The 20576-nt window shown below is 30.5% G+C and overlaps 1 protein-coding gene across 2 annotated transcripts in view; it reads right to left on the bottom strand.

Annotated features, from left to right (window-relative positions):
- Positions 1-20576, bottom strand: part of rabgap1l (RAB GTPase activating protein 1-like) — a 118465-nt gene that overhangs the window by 96666 nt on the left and 1223 nt on the right. For both annotated transcript variants that reach the window (XM_051094142.1, XM_051094143.1), the window contains exons 2-10: positions 14229-14412; positions 13966-14122; positions 10940-11147; positions 10145-10319; positions 9916-10076; positions 9610-9720; positions 8186-8252; positions 7277-7379; positions 1802-1968 (exon numbers count right to left, since the gene is read on the bottom strand). In XM_051094142.1, coding sequence (XP_050950099.1) covers positions 1802-1968; positions 7277-7379; positions 8186-8252; positions 9610-9720; positions 9916-10076; positions 10145-10319; positions 10940-11147; positions 13966-14122; positions 14229-14366 — 1287 coding nt within the window. In that variant the 5' untranslated portion in view covers positions 14367-14412. The remainder of the gene's footprint in view (positions 1-1801; positions 1969-7276; positions 7380-8185; positions 8253-9609; positions 9721-9915; positions 10077-10144; positions 10320-10939; positions 11148-13965; positions 14123-14228; positions 14413-20576) is intronic.

Genomic DNA, 20576 nt, shown 5'->3' on the forward strand with positions numbered 1-20576 from the left:
TTTTATATTTTATGAATGTAACGTGTTATAAATGAATGTAAATAATTATTAATATTTTATATTTACATATACAGACTTGTTAAAAATATTTACCCACACACACACAATAAAAAGCATCTTACATTTTGTTTTTACAAATATAATATAAATCTAAGTGTAGATATCATATTTATGGTAATATTATAGATAAATATTTGTATTTGTATTTTATGAATGTTATGTGTCAGTTGTGTTTGTGAATAGATTTTAATATACAATGTATACTTTTTTTACTATTTATTTACAAATAATTATTAATATAATTCATTATGTAAATATTATATAAACACTCATATTTTATATATATATATATATACATATATATATATATATAGAGAGAGAGAGAGAGAGATGGATGGATGGATGGATAAGAAAGTGTTGTAGATATTATATTAATATATACAAAACATTAATTTATAAATATCATATGTATGAAATGCATTACTACACATACAATTAATCAACATTTATATTTTATGAGTGGAGTGTGTCAAATTTGTAAAAATAAGTTAACGAATATTATATACACATAATATTACATTAATATATTTCTATAAATAATTATGGAGATATTACATAAGTATTATATTTGATAGATTTGCACACACACACAACCAATATTACATAAATATATTTAACTAAATGTATTCAAAATTGTAAATAAATAAAATAAATGTAAATAAATGTAAATATTTATATGCATCACTATATATATACACAATAAGTATTATTTATATATATTATTTATATATAAATAATTACATAGAGAAATATAATTATGTACACATTATTTTAAATAAAGAAATATAATAAAGGTCATACAGGGTCTCAAAAACACAAGGGTGAATAAATGACAGAATTTTCATTTTTAGATGAACCGCTTAAAGTCTGCAGCTAGAGAGTCGCACTCAAAGTTAGCTTCACCTTCGCCACCGCTTCAGGGGAAACGACAAATACATAATTACACGCACGGGAGGAAATGAAAACAAGTGGTGATAGAAAAGCAGCCCTTTGATGCGGTTGCCGGAGATTACACCTGTACCGCTGCGCTTCCAGTAACACATACAAACATTTCTATTGACACTGCTCCCCTCGTGTCACGCGGCTCTTATGTAAACCGCCGTTTCCATTTTTAATTGCAAAGTGGAACTGTACTACAGGCGAAGAATGATGTTTACAGCCAGAATAATTACACGCTAATTCCTCGCACCTAATGAGCAGCGTAAACAAATACGAAATAATAAAATAACGTGGCGAATGGGCCGGGCCTATCGCTAACGCCATAATATTATCTTTTAATTAGCTTTTAACTACAGCCCAGGCATTCTTTCTCTCCGCGATAAGATAACTACGGAGGCAATCAGGCAGAGATGCAGGCTGCAAGCTCTAATTACTTGAGCATGATAATGAGCGCCGGGCCTCTTATTAAGCTACGAATTATACAAAGCCTCCATTTGCCGCTTCACAGCTTCCAGGAGTTACTGCTCCTATTCACCCTTCACAAAAGCTCACTTCCTTCCTCAAGGTTTGCTCTCCAATCTGTGCAGCCGCTACATAACTGTTCATAGGCAGCTCACAGGTTTTGTGAGAAATGGGTGAATCTCACAAACCTGTCATGTTTCCACATGCAAAAATACGAGATTAGATTGTAAAAGCCTATTAAGGTTTGATTTCTGGTACTGTCATGTTACTTTTATAACTCAAAGACGTATATTTGATATTTTTGTGAAAAAGCGTCTGTGTTTCTGGTTTTAGAGTTTACCTGTTTGAGCTTGAGGTAAAAGGTTTCAGAGAAGGCCTTCCTGCTGAAATACCAGAACCTCTCGTTAGCCGGATAGACCCGCACTAACGCCTCCATGAGGAAGCGAACGGGTTCTACAACCTCGGTCACCACTAGGTCCACTGCCACCGTCATGTACACCTGCTTGTCTGGAGGAGAACAAAAAAATAAATAAAATAAAAAATCAGTTTAGTGCTTACCGCTACTGATTTTTTCTGCTGTGGTTCGAATTTTTACTTGCCCTGCCAAAATTTTCACTGGCCCTGCCACAAAAAAATAAAATATTTGTTGTTATCATTGTTTTTGACCCATGTTACCTTGTATTCTAATAAATAAGCTTGTATGACACCAAAATTTCTTATGAGATACCAGTTCAATTTTACAATTCTTGATTCCAATTTTGATACCATAGCAAAAACAAAAATAGCAAAAATTACTAGCCTAACAAACTTTCAAAGACTTTTTATCTCAGAAGTGTGAGAAACTCGAGAGAAAAGTAAAAATTACGAAATTGAGAATTTTAAGAAAAGTCAGAAGTTATAAACTCACATTGCGAGAAAAAGTCATAATTGTGAGATGTAAACTCGTAAAAAAAAAAAAAAAAAAAAAAAAAAAGTACAAATTGCGAGGGACAAAGTTCGGAGAAAAAAAACAGAATTGTGAGATGAAAACTCACAATTGCGATTAAAAAAAAAAAAAAAAAAAAAAAAAAAAAGTCAGAATTGCAAAATATAAACTTGAAATTGCAAGTCCAAATTTCAAGATACAAACACACCATTCTGAGTAAAAAAAAAAAAAAAAAAAAAAAAAAAAAAAAAGGTCAGAACTGTGAGATATAAACTTACAATTGCAATATACAAAGCTCTGAGGAAAAAAAGTCAGAATTGCAAGATATAAACTTGCAATTGCATGGACAAAAAAAAGTCTAAATTGCAAGATACACACACATGCAGTTCTGAGGAAAAAAAAAGTCAGAATTTCGAGATATGCAGTTGCAAGGAAAAAAGTATAAATTGGAAGATACAAACATGCAATTCTGAGAAAAAAAGAAAGTCAGAATTCCGAGATATAAACTGGCAATTGTCAGAATCAGAATCAGAAAGAGCTTTATTGCCAAGTGTGTTCACACACGAGGAATTGGTCTTGGTGTTAGGAGCTTCCAGTACAGAAAATACAAACATAGTGCAGACATACATAAAGTTAGGGTAATAATAAACACTAATATTAAAAAAGAATATACAATAAATTATAAATAACAGTGGTAATAAAAATATACAGAAAGAAAAAAAAAAAAAAAAAAAAAAAAAAAAAAAAAAGTCCATAGACAGAACTATGAATGTGCATATGTGCTATATACATAAGTTTTGTTAAGTAAATAGTTTTGTGAGGAAAAAATTCAGAATTGCCAGGAAAAAAGTCAAAATTTGTGAGATACAAATATGCAGTTCTGTGAAAAAAAAAGTCAGAATTGCGAGATACAAAATCGCAATTGTGAGAAAAAAAGTCTGAACTGCAAGATATAAACTCGCAATTGCATGGAAAAAAAGTCTAAATTGCAAGATACACACACGCAGTTCTGAGAAAGTCAGAATTCCGAGATATAAACTGGCAATTGTGAGGAAAAAATTCAGAATTGCCAGGAAAAAGTCCAAATTTGTGAGATACAGTTCTGTGAAAAAAAAAGTCAGAATTGCAAGATATAAACTCACAAATGCAAGGGAAAAAAGTCCAAATTGTGAGATACAAACTCACAGTTGTGAGGAAAGTCTAAATTGTGAGATACAAACATGCCGTTCTGAGAAAAAAAAAAGTCAGAAAAAGTCAAAATGTCTAAATTGCAAGATACAAAATTCTGAGAAAAAAAGTCAGAATTGCAAGATATAAACTCCCAATTGCAATCTAAAATCTAAAATTGCAATCTGAAGATTTAAAGTCTAAATTGCGAGATCCAAACATGCAGTTCTGAGAAAAAAAAAGTCAGAACTGAGACAAAAAAAAAGTCAGAATTGCGGGATACAAAATTCTGAAAATAGCGAGATATAAACCCACAATTGTGAGGAAAAAAGTCTAAATTGCGAGATCCAAACATGAAGTTTGCATTACCTTTTTAAAAAAATAATAAGTGGTGGAAATGAGCTTCAGTATTTGTAGGTGTTCACGTACAGAAACTGAATAATGTAAAATAACAGCATATTCTTATAACGCTATAATACACCGTATAAAACATAGATTAATCATTGTTAAGCCTACAAAAGTTGTATGTATTTGTATTCAAATCCAATTTGGGGCTTGCGTGTTGCAAGTTGTTATTCATGTCTTATTGCACTTGAATGCTTTAGAATCGATTAAAAGTTTAAACTGGCAAGGTGTATTTGTCCGTTTAAGTGCAAGAAGACACGAAAGAAAGCTCAATTCAGGCTTGCGGGTTGCCAGAGACGCAGCCATCGGACAGTCCTTATTGTCGAGCCCTGAACTTAAAGACAAAACTACTATTAATATTATGTAACACTGACATTATATAAAACTAATATAAATATTATGGTAAATTAGGGTCCACCTACATTATTGCCCCACCATTGCATGTTGTTTTTCAAATGCAGCAGTGTAAACATTTCACGCACATTTCATGATGTTTACACTGAAACGAAGACTCAAATCAGTTGAGGTTATTTCTCAAGTCAATTGTGGCAAGATGCAGCATTCTGGGAACTGATCTCATGATATTCTGTCTCAGGTAAGCCCCATAATTATTTATTGCTCTCAGACTGCTGAGAGAAACAAATCACAAATCAGTGAATACCAGCCTGCTTCACGTTAAGAAAAAGGTTGTATTATTTCAATTAACAGGAAACAAAGACGGCAACAGTTACAGATTTATGAGGGAACGGCTGAAAATAGATTCCAATTACGATAGAGTCAGGTCAGAAAAGATGGCTGTGAGAAAGATGGGGAGGTAAATAATAGAAGATCTGTGGTGGGCCCGACTGAGACTTACAAACAGACACAAAACCAAGCCGAGGTCTGTGAAATGTTTTACTGTGAGCGTAATAAAGCGTAGACTTAAAATGAAAAACTCAGTTCGTTCAGGTCGCTGAATTAAACGCTATTTAAACTGAGGTGGTTATCTGAATCTACCAGACTGGAATTAAATTTCAAAGTAAACTCCATATAATTTCACAACAGAACAGAACATTAAAGCTGCAGTTGCGAGATGCGCCGCTTCCACTTTGGCCTCATACCAAATCAACAGTACATACACTGTGATGATTATGATTAGTGGTACTCTAGTTATTTGAGTCATTAAATAAAGAGGCCATTACTGCTGCCTTTTCCAAGTTGGACCACTCTGACTGGTATTTGTTTTGTTTGTTTGTTTTAAAATCAATGTTTTCATGCATCAGTTTTAAAGGCAGCCTTGTCAATGAAATATTAAGTGAATTTTGAATAATTAATTTTGAATAATTTATTTTAAAAAGTATATAAAACATAAATAATCTAAAATGAAACTACATTTTATTTAAATAAATGTATACATTTTAATTATACCATAAATTATATAAATGTTAAAATTAGGATATCAATTAATAACATTGAAATATTTTGCGGGGATTTTTTTTTCTTTGTCAATAAAATAGCTGAATTTTGAATATTTCATTTATAAAAATATATAAAACATACAAAATTAAACAACTTATTATTATACCATAAACTATAAAAAATTGAAGATTATGATTTTTCAATGAATAAAACATTTGAAATATTTTGAGGGGATTTTTGTTTGTTTGTTTGTTTGTTTCAAATCAATGTTTTCTTGTCATTACTTTTTCAGGCAGCCTTCTCAACGAAATATTAAGTGAATTGTGAATAATAAATTTTAAATAATTTAAAAATATATCTAAATTATATAAAATAAACAACAGATCTTCTTAAATTACATTTGTAGATTTTAATTATTCCATCAATACTATATTATATAATAATTATTTTGAGGAGATTTTTGTTTTGTTTTAAAATCAGTGTCTTCATGTCATCAGTTTTACAAGCAGCCTTGTTAATGAAATATTATGTGAAGTTTTAATAATAAATGAGATTTAAAATATTTTGTGGGGATTTTTTTTTGTTTTGTTTTAGGTTTATTTATTTGTTTGTTGTCATTTTAATTTCATCAGGTGTAAAGCCAACCTTGTCAATGAAATATTATGTAAAGTTTTAATAATTAATTTTAATAAATAAATAAATACTTTTCAATTGGTAAATGTTAATTATACCATAAATTGAAGATTAAATTTGAATAATTTATAAAAATAAATTCAAAATATAAATGGTATAAATGATGATATAAGCACCAGACATTTTTAATTAAATTTAAACATTTTAATTACACATAAATTACATAATATTTATGATTAGAATTTGTCAAAAATAACACATTTTAAATATTTTGTGGATTTTTGTTTTGTTTTAGTTTATTTATTTGTTTGTTGTAAAATTATTGTAAAAATCTGTTGTAAAATTATAGTAAAAAATATTACTATATTTATATACACATATATATATATATATATATATATATATATATATATATATATATATATAAAAACATAAAATTTATGAGTAGAATTTGTCACAATAAAAAATTATGTGAATTGTAAATTATTAAATTTGAATAATTTATTTTAAAAATCCAAAATATAAGTGATATAAAATTAAACTACAGACATTTATAAAGTACATTTATGAAATTTTAATTATACACAAATTACATTAAATTTAAAATCAATATTTTCTTGATTTTAAATCCAATTAAGGCAGTCTCGTCAATGAAATATTATTTGAATTTTGAAAAATGTATTGAAAAATATCTAAAATATAAATGACAAAACTAAAAAAAAAAAACATTTGAAATTAATTTTGTACATTTTAATAACAGTTATATACACACACATACATATATACACACACATATATATATATATATATATAAAATGAAATCTACAGTTTAATGTATATACATGATGTATATATACAATAAAATACATAATTAAAAGTAGTTACATTTTTTTTTTAATTACATTATTTTTTCCATCAGAAGTATAATATAACTTATATAATAACAGCTATGCGTATATTTAGGTTATTTCAAAACTCACAGTTTTATATTACCTATATACTGGCATTAATGATCCATTAATGAAACCCTTATTAGTCAACCTCTAGTTCAGGCCAAATTGAGATTAAATTAAAACTGCACTGCTGTCAGTAAAGATGAGATGCATTTTTACCACATCAAGAAAAACCAGTGTAATACTCAACATGGCTGAAGCAGTGAAAATTGTAAAGCTTGCATGTTGTGTGCGGGAAAAAAAAGGCTGAAAAAAAAAGTGTGAATTTCTGTAAACTTGGTCACAGCATCACGTGCAACGAAAGCACTAGAGACACTTGTGTATTAGCGTTTACCTTTCGGTGTGTCCTCATTCAGTGCCTGGAAAGCTGGAGTATTTGGATTCCAGATGCCGGTGATCACATACGACTTCCCATCAGCACTTTTGCCCATAGACTCCTTCAAACACAACCACAAAAAGTTTTCATCACTTATATAATGTCTATGGCTTCTGGATAAAATCTGAGTATCATTAAATGTGTTTCACAGTGTTAAATTTAACGTATCAAACGCATTTATCTAATCTGGCATGTGTTTTATTCATAACAAAATGATTTCTAAAGAGTGGTTGGAGGAAATTATAGAGAAAGACCTTTTTAATGACTAATTAGATATCTATAAATCAAACTCACATGGGACTTTTATTAAAAGCAAACTCATTTGCAATCTTCACATGGCAGAATCTCATTAAACATCATGAAAACCACCTGCTACCACATTAATAAAACACATTTCTTATTGTGGCTTGTTTCTTTAGAAGAGGAAGTGAAAGCATCAAAACTATAAAAATAATGTGATTAATCATGATTATTTTGATCTGTTGACAACTCTAATATAGAGACTTCTGGGCAAAGCATCAAATGATGGCATTTGTCTAAACTGTCCAGATGGCAACATGGAGCAAAGTACGACGTTAAGCCTCGTAGGATGTTTGATTCAACAATCCCCGTGAACCCAATTATGCCTGAATGAAATGCTAATTGTTTTTGGTCTTGATGTGCAAACCGCCATAACTTAATTTGCTCAAGGGCGATGTAAAATGACGTTTTTAATGAATAATAAAAAAAGCCTATATTTCCATTAAGTGTTTCTAAAACTGGGAACAGAGTGGTAATTAAAATGAGTCAGGATATAGGATATTAACATGTAATATTCAGCCTGAGAAATGCTGGGAATAAATAAGTCAGGAGCCAGAAAAGTCTCACCATGTCGAGGAGGTGCATGTCGCTGTTACGCACTTTCTGACCAGGACTCAGCAGCATCCCAAAGCACCTGGAAAACACAGAAATGGCTTAGATGGTGAGAATGAGGCATTAAATAAATGTGACTAGTTATTACATAATATCTTCAGAGAGTGATTTGGATTCTGTAATACGCTACGTGAAATAGCATCGTTAGTTTTGACTGAATCAGACAGGAATTGATGTCTCTGTAAGGTGAAGGGCTCATTTTCACAGCGTCTCACAAGTGTTTGTACTGTGACTAGAGCGGCATCACGTGGTTGCACGAGGAATAACACTTACATATTTATACTCCACATACTGTTTATTAATATATTTAATGTATGTAGTTAATGTATGTACACTGCCATTCAAAAGTTTGGGATCAGTAAGATTTTTAATGTTTTAAAAGAAGTCTTTTCTGCTCTTCAAGGCTGCGTTTATGTGATTAAAAATACAGAAAAAATGTTAATATTGCGAAATATTATTGCAATTTAAAATAGGGGTTTTCTATTTTAATATACTTTAAAACACAATTTATTTCTGTGATGCAAAGCTGAATTTTCTGCATCATTACTCCAGTCTTCAGTGTAACATGATCCTTTAGAAATCATTCCAATATGCTGATTTGCTGTTCAAAAAACATTTATTATTATTATCAATATTTAAAACAGTTGAGTACATTTTTTTAGGATTTGATGACTAGAAAATTCCAAAGATCAGCATTTAACTGAAATGAAAAGCTTTTGTAACATTGTAACATACACCATTCAAAAGCTCAGTTTAATTCAGTCAGTATAATTGTTTTTATTTATTTATTTAGCAATGATGCTTTAAATTTATCAGAAATCAGTTTAAATCAGAGTATTAGAATGAGTTCTGAAGGATCATGTGACTGGAGTAATGATTCTAAAATTTCAGCTTTGAAATCTCAGGAACAAATTACATTTTAAAATATATTCAAATAGAAAAAAGTTATTTTAAATAGTAAAACTATTTAAAAAAAAAAAATTCTATACTTTAGATCAAACTAAATTAGGCTTGGTAAGCAGAAAAGGCTTCCTTAAAAACATTAAAAATCTTACTGTTCAAAAACTTTTGACTGGTAGTCTATGTATAAATTAAGAAAATATGATCTACATTTAGAACAAGAATGTCTGCTTATATTGGCCGCTTTAACTAGCAACAGCAAGTAGCTAATTTTGGCTCAGGGCTGTGACATAAACGAAAGCCCACTGTCAAAACAAAAACAAAAAAAAGAGAGAGACCGCGCTCTTACATGTTCCCCCCCTTTCACTTTCAATTTGCGGTAAACGTTCTGCAATTTTTTGCCATTTTTAAAGACAAAGCCATGCTAGTCCTTTTAAGGCAAAATTGCAAAATATCTGAATTTCTTTCCCAGAACCCACCTCTCTATTACCAGTTCCTTATTGTGCAACTGCTGGACGGTGACCACCACCTTTTTCTGCACACCCTGGCGCAGCTTGAAATAGTATTTATCTCTGTCCTTGGGAACTGGACTGTAGGATGTAGAAAAAGAAAAAGGGAAAAGAGTAAGAAAGACAATCACACTTCTATACTGGTTTCCCACAACAGAAACCAAATAAGGCAACGGTTCACCTCATTCAAAGAATAGCAACAGTAAAAACGAACACCTCTCTCAAAGGGCGAGAGAAGCAGAACTGAAGTTTCTTCAGAACTGAGTAATAACAGACCTGAAGTTTCCTTTGCCATCATCTTCTCTCACTTCTAGAGAAACGGTGAAGGTGAAGACATCGCTGTCAGGGGAAAGTGGCAACGCCGAGTCTCGCATGTCTGTGGCAGCTTTTGACGAACGCCTGAAGGCCGTTGAGAAGCTATAGAGGATGCGACTAACCTAAATAAAGAAAGGAGGTTGAGCTTCAAGAGTTACTCGATGAACACTTATGAACGAATGCAACTCACAGCTTCTTTGATATGGCAGGAGAAGACGTGGATTTGAAAGTCCTCCGAGCTGCGGTAGCTCTCGGTGAAGCAAAAGCAGTCGCTCTCAACAGATCCCTCACATCCTCGGGCACAGAACAACACCTTGTAAATGGGAAAAGATGCTATTTCTGTTCCAGTGGCCTGGTCGACAATCCTAGAGTGATAAAAACAAAACCAAAAATTAAATGTAACTAAAAATAAAGCAATCTGACATCTGTTACAATATACATCAACAAACAGATTTTGAAGACAACAAACAAGGTCAAGTTTTAATACTGTACTCATAATGTCAAATTAATGGTAAATATTTTAGATTTCGTTAAGGTGTAAAAACGAACCAGAATTAAGCTAAATGAAAGTGGCACGTGTCAAACGCATCACAGTTTACTTTAGAGATGATTTGAGGTTTACAAAGAAGATGAAGCGAGATGTTAAACCTGAGGTTAAGCCACAGTTCCTGAGAAAAAGAAAAAAAAGTGCGCTCAGGGTGTGAAAACAGAAGTGCAACATCACATTTACGAACCTGAAAGCAGGAGCTAAAAGCAACTCGGATGACAGCTGTGTTAACTCTCGACAGACAAACACCCACCGTGAAGATCGCAAGAACTCAGGAACTACAGAGAAGTCACATTTATACTTCCACATTTGAATGTGGTTTGTCTTAGAGGAAAGCTAAATGTGCACTGTCTTAAATCCCTCTGACATTCTGGGATTCAAAAAACAAAATAACTGAACTTTTGTGGACCCCATTGCAATTTTTGGCGAGTGACTGACCGGACACAACCATCTGGACCGTTCGGGACATGGAGGGTGACTGGGATGGGGATGGCGCTCTCTGCCCGCAGGGTGGCCATGGCTTTCTGGGCCTCCGCCTCATTGCGAGGGGCCTTCACCCAGGTGCAGCCAAGATAGGACAGTTTACTGAACTGCACACTGTCTTCCTCCTGTACTGTCGAACTTTCAAAAACTGCTGCCGATGCATCTGTGGGCAGAGAAAATGAAGCGTCAACACAAGCTTGCACAAACATGTCTTTTTTTATTTTTGAGATACTATGCAAGTCATCAAGTGGCTCATCCAATCATTTTTAAGGCTGACTATTTCTTTAGATTCTTGTGTTGAAATCCTCAAACAATAACCTCTTGTTTACATAAACCTTTGTCCATTGTCAAGAGTGACTGAATGAGGAAGTTTGTGAGAGGTAGAGAGGAAGTGAGTGTTCAAAGCACCCCCAGTTTTAGCATTTGGCAACAGGAAGCAGTTATGATGAGTAGAGTTGGTTTAAAAGGCATCTGCTGAAACCCCTGTACTTAAAAAAATAAATAAATCTAGCATAGAGGCCAAGCACAATAGAGTTAAGAGCTAAGGAACTGTCTTTAATTACTTAGTACAGATCAAGGTTCTCCAACCCTGCTCCTGAAGTTCCTGAAGACTTACGTTCCAACCTTGCTTCAACAAACCTGTCTGTAATAGTTAATATAGTTAATAAAGTTAATACAGTATTTTATTACTAAACACAAAAATGGTTGACGCCTAAAAATGCAGATAAAAGCAGAATGCCGCTCCGAATCTAACAAGATCAGTCTTATCATTTTCGGCCAAGCTGGTCAGAAGTTATAAGCAGAAATGTACTTTTTTTTAACCAGTAGGTGGCGCTGTGATGAAACTACTTATGTGCCCTCAGGTCATGCTTATCATAATACATACCAAGTTTGGTAAGAATCCACTAAAGCATTGCAAAGCCTCACATCCATGTTTGCACAACTTTGTCAAATTCGATAACACGCTTTATAAAAATGGTTTGGTAAATCAAAAAGCTTTTGATAACTTTTTGCCAGAATGCTCTGAAGATGATCTGAGCCAATTCCGGTAAAAATTGGACAAACTGTCTAGAATAAGCACAAAAAACTAAATTTTTCAGAAAATTCAGAATTGAGAAAAATATTGACCTCGGGAAAATAATTAAAATTTGGTGTGCATTTGACTTAGCATGAGCCAAATAATCAGAGGAAAAACTATTTTGCTTTTAGATTTTTTTAGAAAATTTGAAACTGCGAAAAAGATTCAAAACAGTTTAAATTTTGGTACGCATTTACCTTGGCATGAGCAAAGGAAAAAAAAAGAATTTTGCTTTCAGATCTTACGGTTCAAAAGTTACAAGCAGACACATGAGTGCATATTTGACCTGTTGGTGGCGCTAGAGAGTTTGAGTTAGCGACTACAAACTTGCTGTGGTTAATGTTGAGACTGTCCTCTATCCGTGTGACAAATTTCATAACTTTCCCACAAACTTTTGATAACTTTTTGCCAGCATTGTCTGAAAATGATCTGAGCCAATTTTGATGAAAATTCAAAATTGCGAAACTTGTAGACCTATAGGAATTTAAATTTTGGTATGCATTCGACTTGGCATGAGCCGAGTAAAAAAGAATTTTGCTTTTAGACCTTATGGTTCAAATGTTATTAGCAGAAATATAAGTGCAAAATTGGCCTGTTGGTGGCGCTAGAGAGTTTGAATTAGACATTTCAAACTTGATGTGGATAATGATGAAGCTATCCTCTATATCTGTGCCAAATTTTGCTATACAAAAATGGTTTGGTATATCAAAAAGCTTTTGATACATTTTTGCCATAAACTGAGACAATTTTGGTAAAAACCGGTCAAAGCGCCTAGGACGAGCATGAATAAGAAGATTTTTCAGAAAACTGTGAAAAATCTTGACCTTTAGACATTTCAATTTTAGTGTGCATTCAACTTGCCAAGGAATCAGATGAAAAAATAATTTTGCTTTAAGACCTTACGGTTCAAAAGTTACTAGCACAAACATGAGTGCAAATTTGGCCTGTTGGTGGCAGAGAGTTTGAGTTAGAGACTCCAAAGTTGCTGTGGTTAATGTTGAGACTGTCCTCGATCTGTGTGCCAAATTTCATAACTTTCCCGCAAGCAGAGTTCTATAAGAATTAAAAGAGTCATACACTGAAGCATTTGAAAAATACTGCATTTTATTACAAAATTCAAAAAAAAATTCAAATTCATTTTTGCACAAACGCTGTCAAATTTGTTAACACGCTTTATGAAAAACGTTTAGTATGCTCTGAAGGTGATCTTAGCCAATTTTGGTGAAAACCGCACAAACCGTCTAGGATGAGCATTAAAAAAGAGATTTTTCGGAAAATTGCGGTCAAAATGTTTGACATAGGAAAATTGGGATCAAACGCTCTGGATCAAACAAGATCAGTCTCATGAATTTGTCAAACTGTTCAGAAATTATGAATAAAAAAGACAATTTTTTAATATTTTCTGACCAGTAGGTGTCATTGTCCGAAACTACTCAGGTCCCTCAGGTCATGCTTGGTATAACACATGGCAAATTTGGTCTGAATCTGTCTAAAGCATTGAGAAAACATAGCCTCATGCTCCATTTTTGTGCAAAATTTTGCTAAGTTCGGAAATCTTTCGATAACTTTTCCCCAGACTGAAGATGATCTGAGCCTTTTTTGGTGCAAATCAGACAAACTGTCTAGCACAAGTTTGAAAAACTCAAATTTCAAAATTGCTTCTAGAACTTGTGGTTCAAAAGTTATTATCAGAAATATGAGTGCAAATTTGGCCTGTGCTAGAGAGTTTGAGACTCAAAATTTGCTCTGGTTAATGATGAGGTAGTCCTTTATCAGTGTGCCAAATTTCATAATTGTCCCACGAATGATTCAAAGGGCTGCAACAGACTTCTTGAGCGGAAGGAGGCTCAATGGGAGTTACGGGATTAAAACAATTTAGTTTGTTACTGCAAGCAGGACATACCATGAGGAGCTGTGTCTAGATTCAGGCTGGGTGGTCTGATCTGAGAGCTGAGCACTGAAGGACTTCCTTTCTCCTCTGCAGATCCTGGTCCATCACCCACATCATCCAACACTTCCTCCATCGCCCGCTCCAACTGCTCACTCCCATTCCATGACATCTGACACACACAGATGGCAGGGAAGAAATATTCTAGATTACTTTGAACTTACTGACACATGAAAACAAATGATAAAGGATGCTTAGGAGGTTGTAGAAAGAGACACCTTGAGCCTGGGCCTTCCCTCTGAGCTGGAGGGGGAGCCCCCAGCGGTGGGCGGCACAAACACAAACTCCTCACTGGTGACGGTTGACACAGATTCAGTGGAGCCGCTCACTCTGCCCAGAGAGGAGCTGTCATCCATGATAGCCTGGGACAGTCTGCCCGCTCGGCCCACTGCTGCTGCAACCCTACCAACAAGACAGACCTGTTACACTGGGTGTATGCTGGATTACAAAATACACTTTAACTTCCGCTATGTAAACCACTCAATGACTGGATGGTTTTCTCTGCATTGGACTTCCTTGCACCTTAAACTTGAATTTGCCATTTTAAGATTATAAATAAACCATAGTGGCAGATTCGTATATGTAACATATATAACACTCTTATTATTTTTATTTCTTATATTGTTGTATATGTAACATTGTATATATGTAACATATATAACACACAGGTGTACGAAACTGTATTGAATTGAACTGAACTGAACATTTATTATAACTTCAGTATGGCTATTTTGCCAGTTTTGTAGTAATTATAAATAATTCTAAATTAATTATAAAACAAATAAACCATAAATAATTAATTAAATTATTAATTATAAATAAATAAATAAATATAAAAAAGTGTTATAAAATGTATGCATTTTTTAATTTACTTTAAAATGTTATTGCAGTCTATTATAGTTATAACATTATAATTTTAATATTTTGCCAGCTTTGTATTAACTAAAAAAAATGATAAAATTGATAAATTATTACAATTGTTAAATTATTAATTTAAAAAAACAATAGATAAATAAATAAATAAAAGCATTATAAGTATTATTAATTTATTTTAGTATTAATTTATTTACTTATTTTAAAAAATGTTATTGTTGTCCATTTTATATTTATATATTTCAATTTCAGTATGGCTATTTTGCCAGCTTTGTATTAACTATAAATAATTACCAATTATTCAAATTATTAAATTATTAATTTTATTTTACTTTACATTATATATATATATATATATATATATATATATATATATATATATATATATATATATATATATATATATATATACACACACACATTTTATTTTAAACTTTTTTTAACTTACTAATTATTTTTTATATTATTATATTGATATATATTATATTTATATATAAAATTTCAGTAAGGCTATTTTGCCAGCTTTATATTAATTATAACTAACTATCTAAATAAAAAAGCATAAATAAATAATATTAAATAAAATAAACACTAATATTATTATCGTCTATTATTATTATTATTATTATTATTATTATACATTTTTCACCACCCATAAGGCCTTGATGACATCATCACAAGTCACTTCAGAAGCAAATGAAGTTATTATATTTCAAAATATATTATGAAAATATAATTTCTTTGGAACACTAAACACAGCTGTGCACAATATGATGTGGGAAATGTAGTACAAATTAAAAAGGGCACATTTTGAAATGTCACATCAACTTAGCTTTGGATACTAAATCATTTTCAGACAGGCAAAAGCTGAATAAAAAAAAAAAGCCATCAAACAATCAATCAGCACTAAAGCACCAGCCACTTTCAAAGAGCTACAGCAGCGTCATCTGAAAATGATATCAACCATCTAGAATTTCACACATTATTGCTGATTTAACAAACGAGCTCATGTTTATCGAGGTGTCATCTATCTGAGTGCATCTTCACAGCCTGAAGCAGCTCAAAGCAAAGACTGAACTAAACCACCACTGAGGTTCACACCTAGTATGCAGCTAGTTTCCACAAGTTAAAAAAAAAATTCACACACTATTACACAACTATCAAACGTGATGGTCAGATAACAACAATGGTGTTGATGATCTCAAATAAGCGTCCAGCCAATAAAGCAACTGCAGTAACAGTGGGTTCCTTGAGTTCATATCAGTGGGTCACTGTGGGTGAAAAGGTCTTCACATTCACACACACAACAGTCATGTGGCAGTCACTCTCTGTCAATTACAGTCATTGAAAAACGCACAGGATAAAACTGAACGCTAACAGAAGGTCTCTTTGTGCCCTTCATTTTCATTATGTAGTAGTTCCTTGCTGGACATAAATAGAGAATGCACTTAGCTACTCGCTAAAGAGAACCAGTTAGTCACTGAAATTGAATTAGACAGCAGAAACGCCAAGAAGACACAAACTCGAAGCAATTAAAAACTCATGCTCATTATTTTAGAATTAGCCAGTTAAGGAACTATAAAGATTACTATTCGCTTAGGATGTCCATTAAAGAATTATAGTGTAGTCTGGCAAAGATACAGTTCGGTTAAAAAAATAAATAAATAAATAAATAAATAAATAAAGCACAAATAATTTATTCAATTATTAAATTATGAATTATAAATAAATAAATATTTAAAAAGTGTTATAAAATGTATGCATTTTAAAATTTACTTTAAAATGTATAATTAATATGTAGTTTTAATTGTAATTGTTTCATAAAATATAAATGGTTTAAAAATGTACAACTTGATTTTAATACAAATTACATTTTTAAATAAATAAATAAATGATTGAATAAAACAAATATTCATTTCATTTATAATAAATTTTATTTCTGAATTAATTTTTTATTACCTTTTTTCTTTATTATTTTTTTAATTTATTTTTACATTTATTTTTTATCCTTTTTACCTTTTATTTATTTAATTTGTAATGAGCAAAAATAGTGAAATTAGAAAAATGCGAAATAAACACAAACATAAATAGAAAAATAAATAAAAATACACATTATTTGATTAAACAAATACTCATGTCAATTCATTTGCAATAAAATTTAATTCTGTTTTCTTTTTTATTACCTTTCTTCTTTATTATTTTTTGTATATTATTTCTTTATTTATTTGTAATGAGCAAAAATAGTGAAATTAGAAAACGGCTAAATAAATAAATAGATAGGAAAATAAATAAAAGAATGAATTATTTGATAAAAGAAATGAATTTCAATTCATTTGTAATAAAATTTAATTCTGTTTTCTTTTTTATTACCTTTCTTCTTCATGTATAATTTTTGTATTTATTTTTAAATTTTTATTCTAACTTTTATTCATTTATTTATTTGTAACAAGCAAAAACAGTGAAATTAGGAAAAAATGCAAAATAAATAAAGTATAAGTAAATAAATATGTAAATGGGAAAATATTTTCTTATTTAGCATTTTTCTAATTTCACTATTTTTTGCGCATTACAAATAAATAAATAAATAAGTAAATGAAAGTTTAAAAATAAATGTAAAAAAAATAGTTGGAAAAAATACAAAATGTTAACTAAAAAATTGTAATAATATAGGACATCTATAAAATCTTAAACATTTTTATTCAGTTTTTAAATTTCATTTAATTTAACTATAAACTATAAAACTATAAATGCACTCAAAAAACAAATATATATATATATATATATATATATATTTTTTTTTTTTTCAAAATTGAGCTCCAAATTAACTTCTTTGCATATGCATATTACTAATCAAAAATTAAGTTTTGATATATTTACAGTAAAAAATTTTTTACAAAGTATCTTCATGGAACATGATCTTTACTTAATTTCCTAATGATTTTTGGCATACAAGAAAAATCAATCATTTTGACCCATACAATGTATTTTTGGCTATTGCTACAAATATACCCCAGCGAAGAAGATATATATATATATATATATATATATTTTTTTTTTTTTTTTTTTTTTTTTTTTTTTTTTTTTTTTCTTTTATGGTATTTCCTTAATACCAAAGTAGCACTAATACACAGTTTTCATACAGCTTTTAATTGACATACTCATAAAAATAAATTTGAATTAAAAAATTGTATCATGTTGCTGTAGTCATTAAATTATAAATAAAATTATAAATTACAAATAGTAATTAAAATATTATAGTAAAATAAATAAATAAACTCTACAATGCAATTCACATCATGTTAATTGGTGTTTACTACTGATCACTACAACTAAAAGGAATCTTTTAGCTGTTGTGATCAGTAGTAAACACCACCAAGTAGCAGGGAGGGTTAAACAAAGTCTGAGCCTCTGTCTCAGATGTTCAACCACAGATAAAACTGGTGCAGTTTACTTATTATGGGTGTGCATTAGCCACATTACTCTCTCTCTCTTTCTCTCTCTCTCACACACACACACACACACACACACACTCTCACACACTGCAGGCCACAGCAGGAGAAACAGGCTTTGGAAACAACAGTTTATCCTCTACTCTTTCTGTGGTGCCCACACCCATAATTTAAAAACAATAAACACTAAACAGACACTGTATTAGTACATGCTGTTACTACATGGCATAAACCACATGACACCATCCACACTGAACCGCTGAGAAAGAGCCGAGGCTTTCCTGCCACTCAACACAGTGTTTAAAGTTCAAAACAGTCCAATCTAATGTGTGCAACGGTTATTTGTCTCTCTGTGTGAGATCTCGTTCAGGGCCAGCCATGATGTAATACGAGAAAATCTACCTAATGAAATCACCCAGCAAAAAAAGGAACAGAAGAGTAATTGGAACACATCAGGGGAACTATATAATTAGGCAATAAGGTACGAGGCTGAATGTTGTATATTACATTACATTATATATTTAACTGGTAACACTGTACAATAAGGTTCATTAGTTAACATTGGTTAACTACCTTAGTTAACATGAACTAAGAATGAACATTAACATTAGTTAATGCACTGTGAAATAACATGAACAATCAACACCTATTTTTAGTAACTAACATTAACAAAAATTAATAAATACTGTAATAAATGTATTGTTCATTGTTTGTTCATGTCAGTTAATACATTAACTAATGGAACCTTATTGTAAAGTGTTACAATTTAATTATATGGATCATAAATACTACACATTTTAACCTAAGTTTTATATCATTACCTATAGTAAAGTAGTACATTTAGATGCTTAAATTCAAATAATATGTATAATATATTATTTGATATATATTTTATTCTCACACAATAACATACAATAAAACTGAACAAATACAAATAAAAAAAGAGCAACAAGAATAAATAATACATATTAATTATCTTCTTTTAATTGAACAGAAATACCAAAAAAAAAGCAAAAATAAAAATAATACAATACAAACAAAAATTATATTTTTATATATACTATATTATGTATAATTTTAAATATATTTTTATATAAATTATTTTAGAAATTATTTGGGAATTGCAGCCTAAATTACATTAACATGAATATTAATATTGATATCACATTAACATAACATATTATTAATATTTCTTTGGACTGAATAAATGTTTTGAGTTTCACATTTTTCAAAACTGAAACTACACCATGTTTATCTCTGGTATAAAATACATCTATTCATAATAAAAAAAGAAAGAAAAACAGGTCTTATATTGGTCTTATATAACAGTTATTATAAAATCATATTACATCATTATACATATACTAAAATAAAATCTAAAAATAATTATAAATATATATAATTATTTTCAGCATTTATTTTAGAATTTACTTGAATATATTGCTCTCTAAATAGTACAAACATTATTATTGATTTTAAAAAATGTTAATATTATTATCATTTTATTTATTTATTATTTAATTGATTTATTGATTGACTGAATACGGGTTTCGCCTTTCAGCAATAGCATGTTTTTCTCTGGTATAAATATATAAAATGCTTCTTCTATTCACAATAAAAACATAGCTTTATTCCATCCTTTTTTAATACTATATAACATAAAATAAATATATGCCCAATATATAACAAAAACAAATTATTTTTATTACAGTTATTCATACTAATTTATCACTACCCTACTAATTCACACTAATTATAGTCTCTAAAATGTTTACATATTTATTTATTATTATTTTAGTTATTTAAAAATATAAAACAAAACACAAAATGGTATTTTAAAAAAATAAACTGGTATTTAACTGAATTATAGAAAACCATAATTGTAAGTTAAATGACTAAATAGCTTTAAGTGTATTACTTTTTTTTACTTAAATAATAATAAGAATTATAAACCTATAATATTGGCCGTTTACCAATAATTGGCTAAATAAACCAGAACAGGAACTAACAGCTCTATAACAGCCTGTCAACCACCAATGATGCATTTGCAATTATCCATTGTTGTGGCAACATTAAACCAATTTCAATAATTATACACAAGTTACTACTGGACAGATCTCCCATTATTCTCAAGCTTTAAGGAAGTGACAACTTTAACGTTGAAGAACACAGGTGAGTTGTTCACGGCTAGCACACTGAAACATTTTAAACAAACTAACATGTTTGTTTTACCCTCCTGAGCCC

This window comes from Labeo rohita, chromosome 22 (genome assembly GCF_022985175.1).
Source record: "Labeo rohita strain BAU-BD-2019 chromosome 22, IGBB_LRoh.1.0, whole genome shotgun sequence".
Lineage (NCBI taxonomy): Eukaryota > Metazoa > Chordata > Actinopteri > Cypriniformes > Cyprinidae > Labeo > Labeo rohita.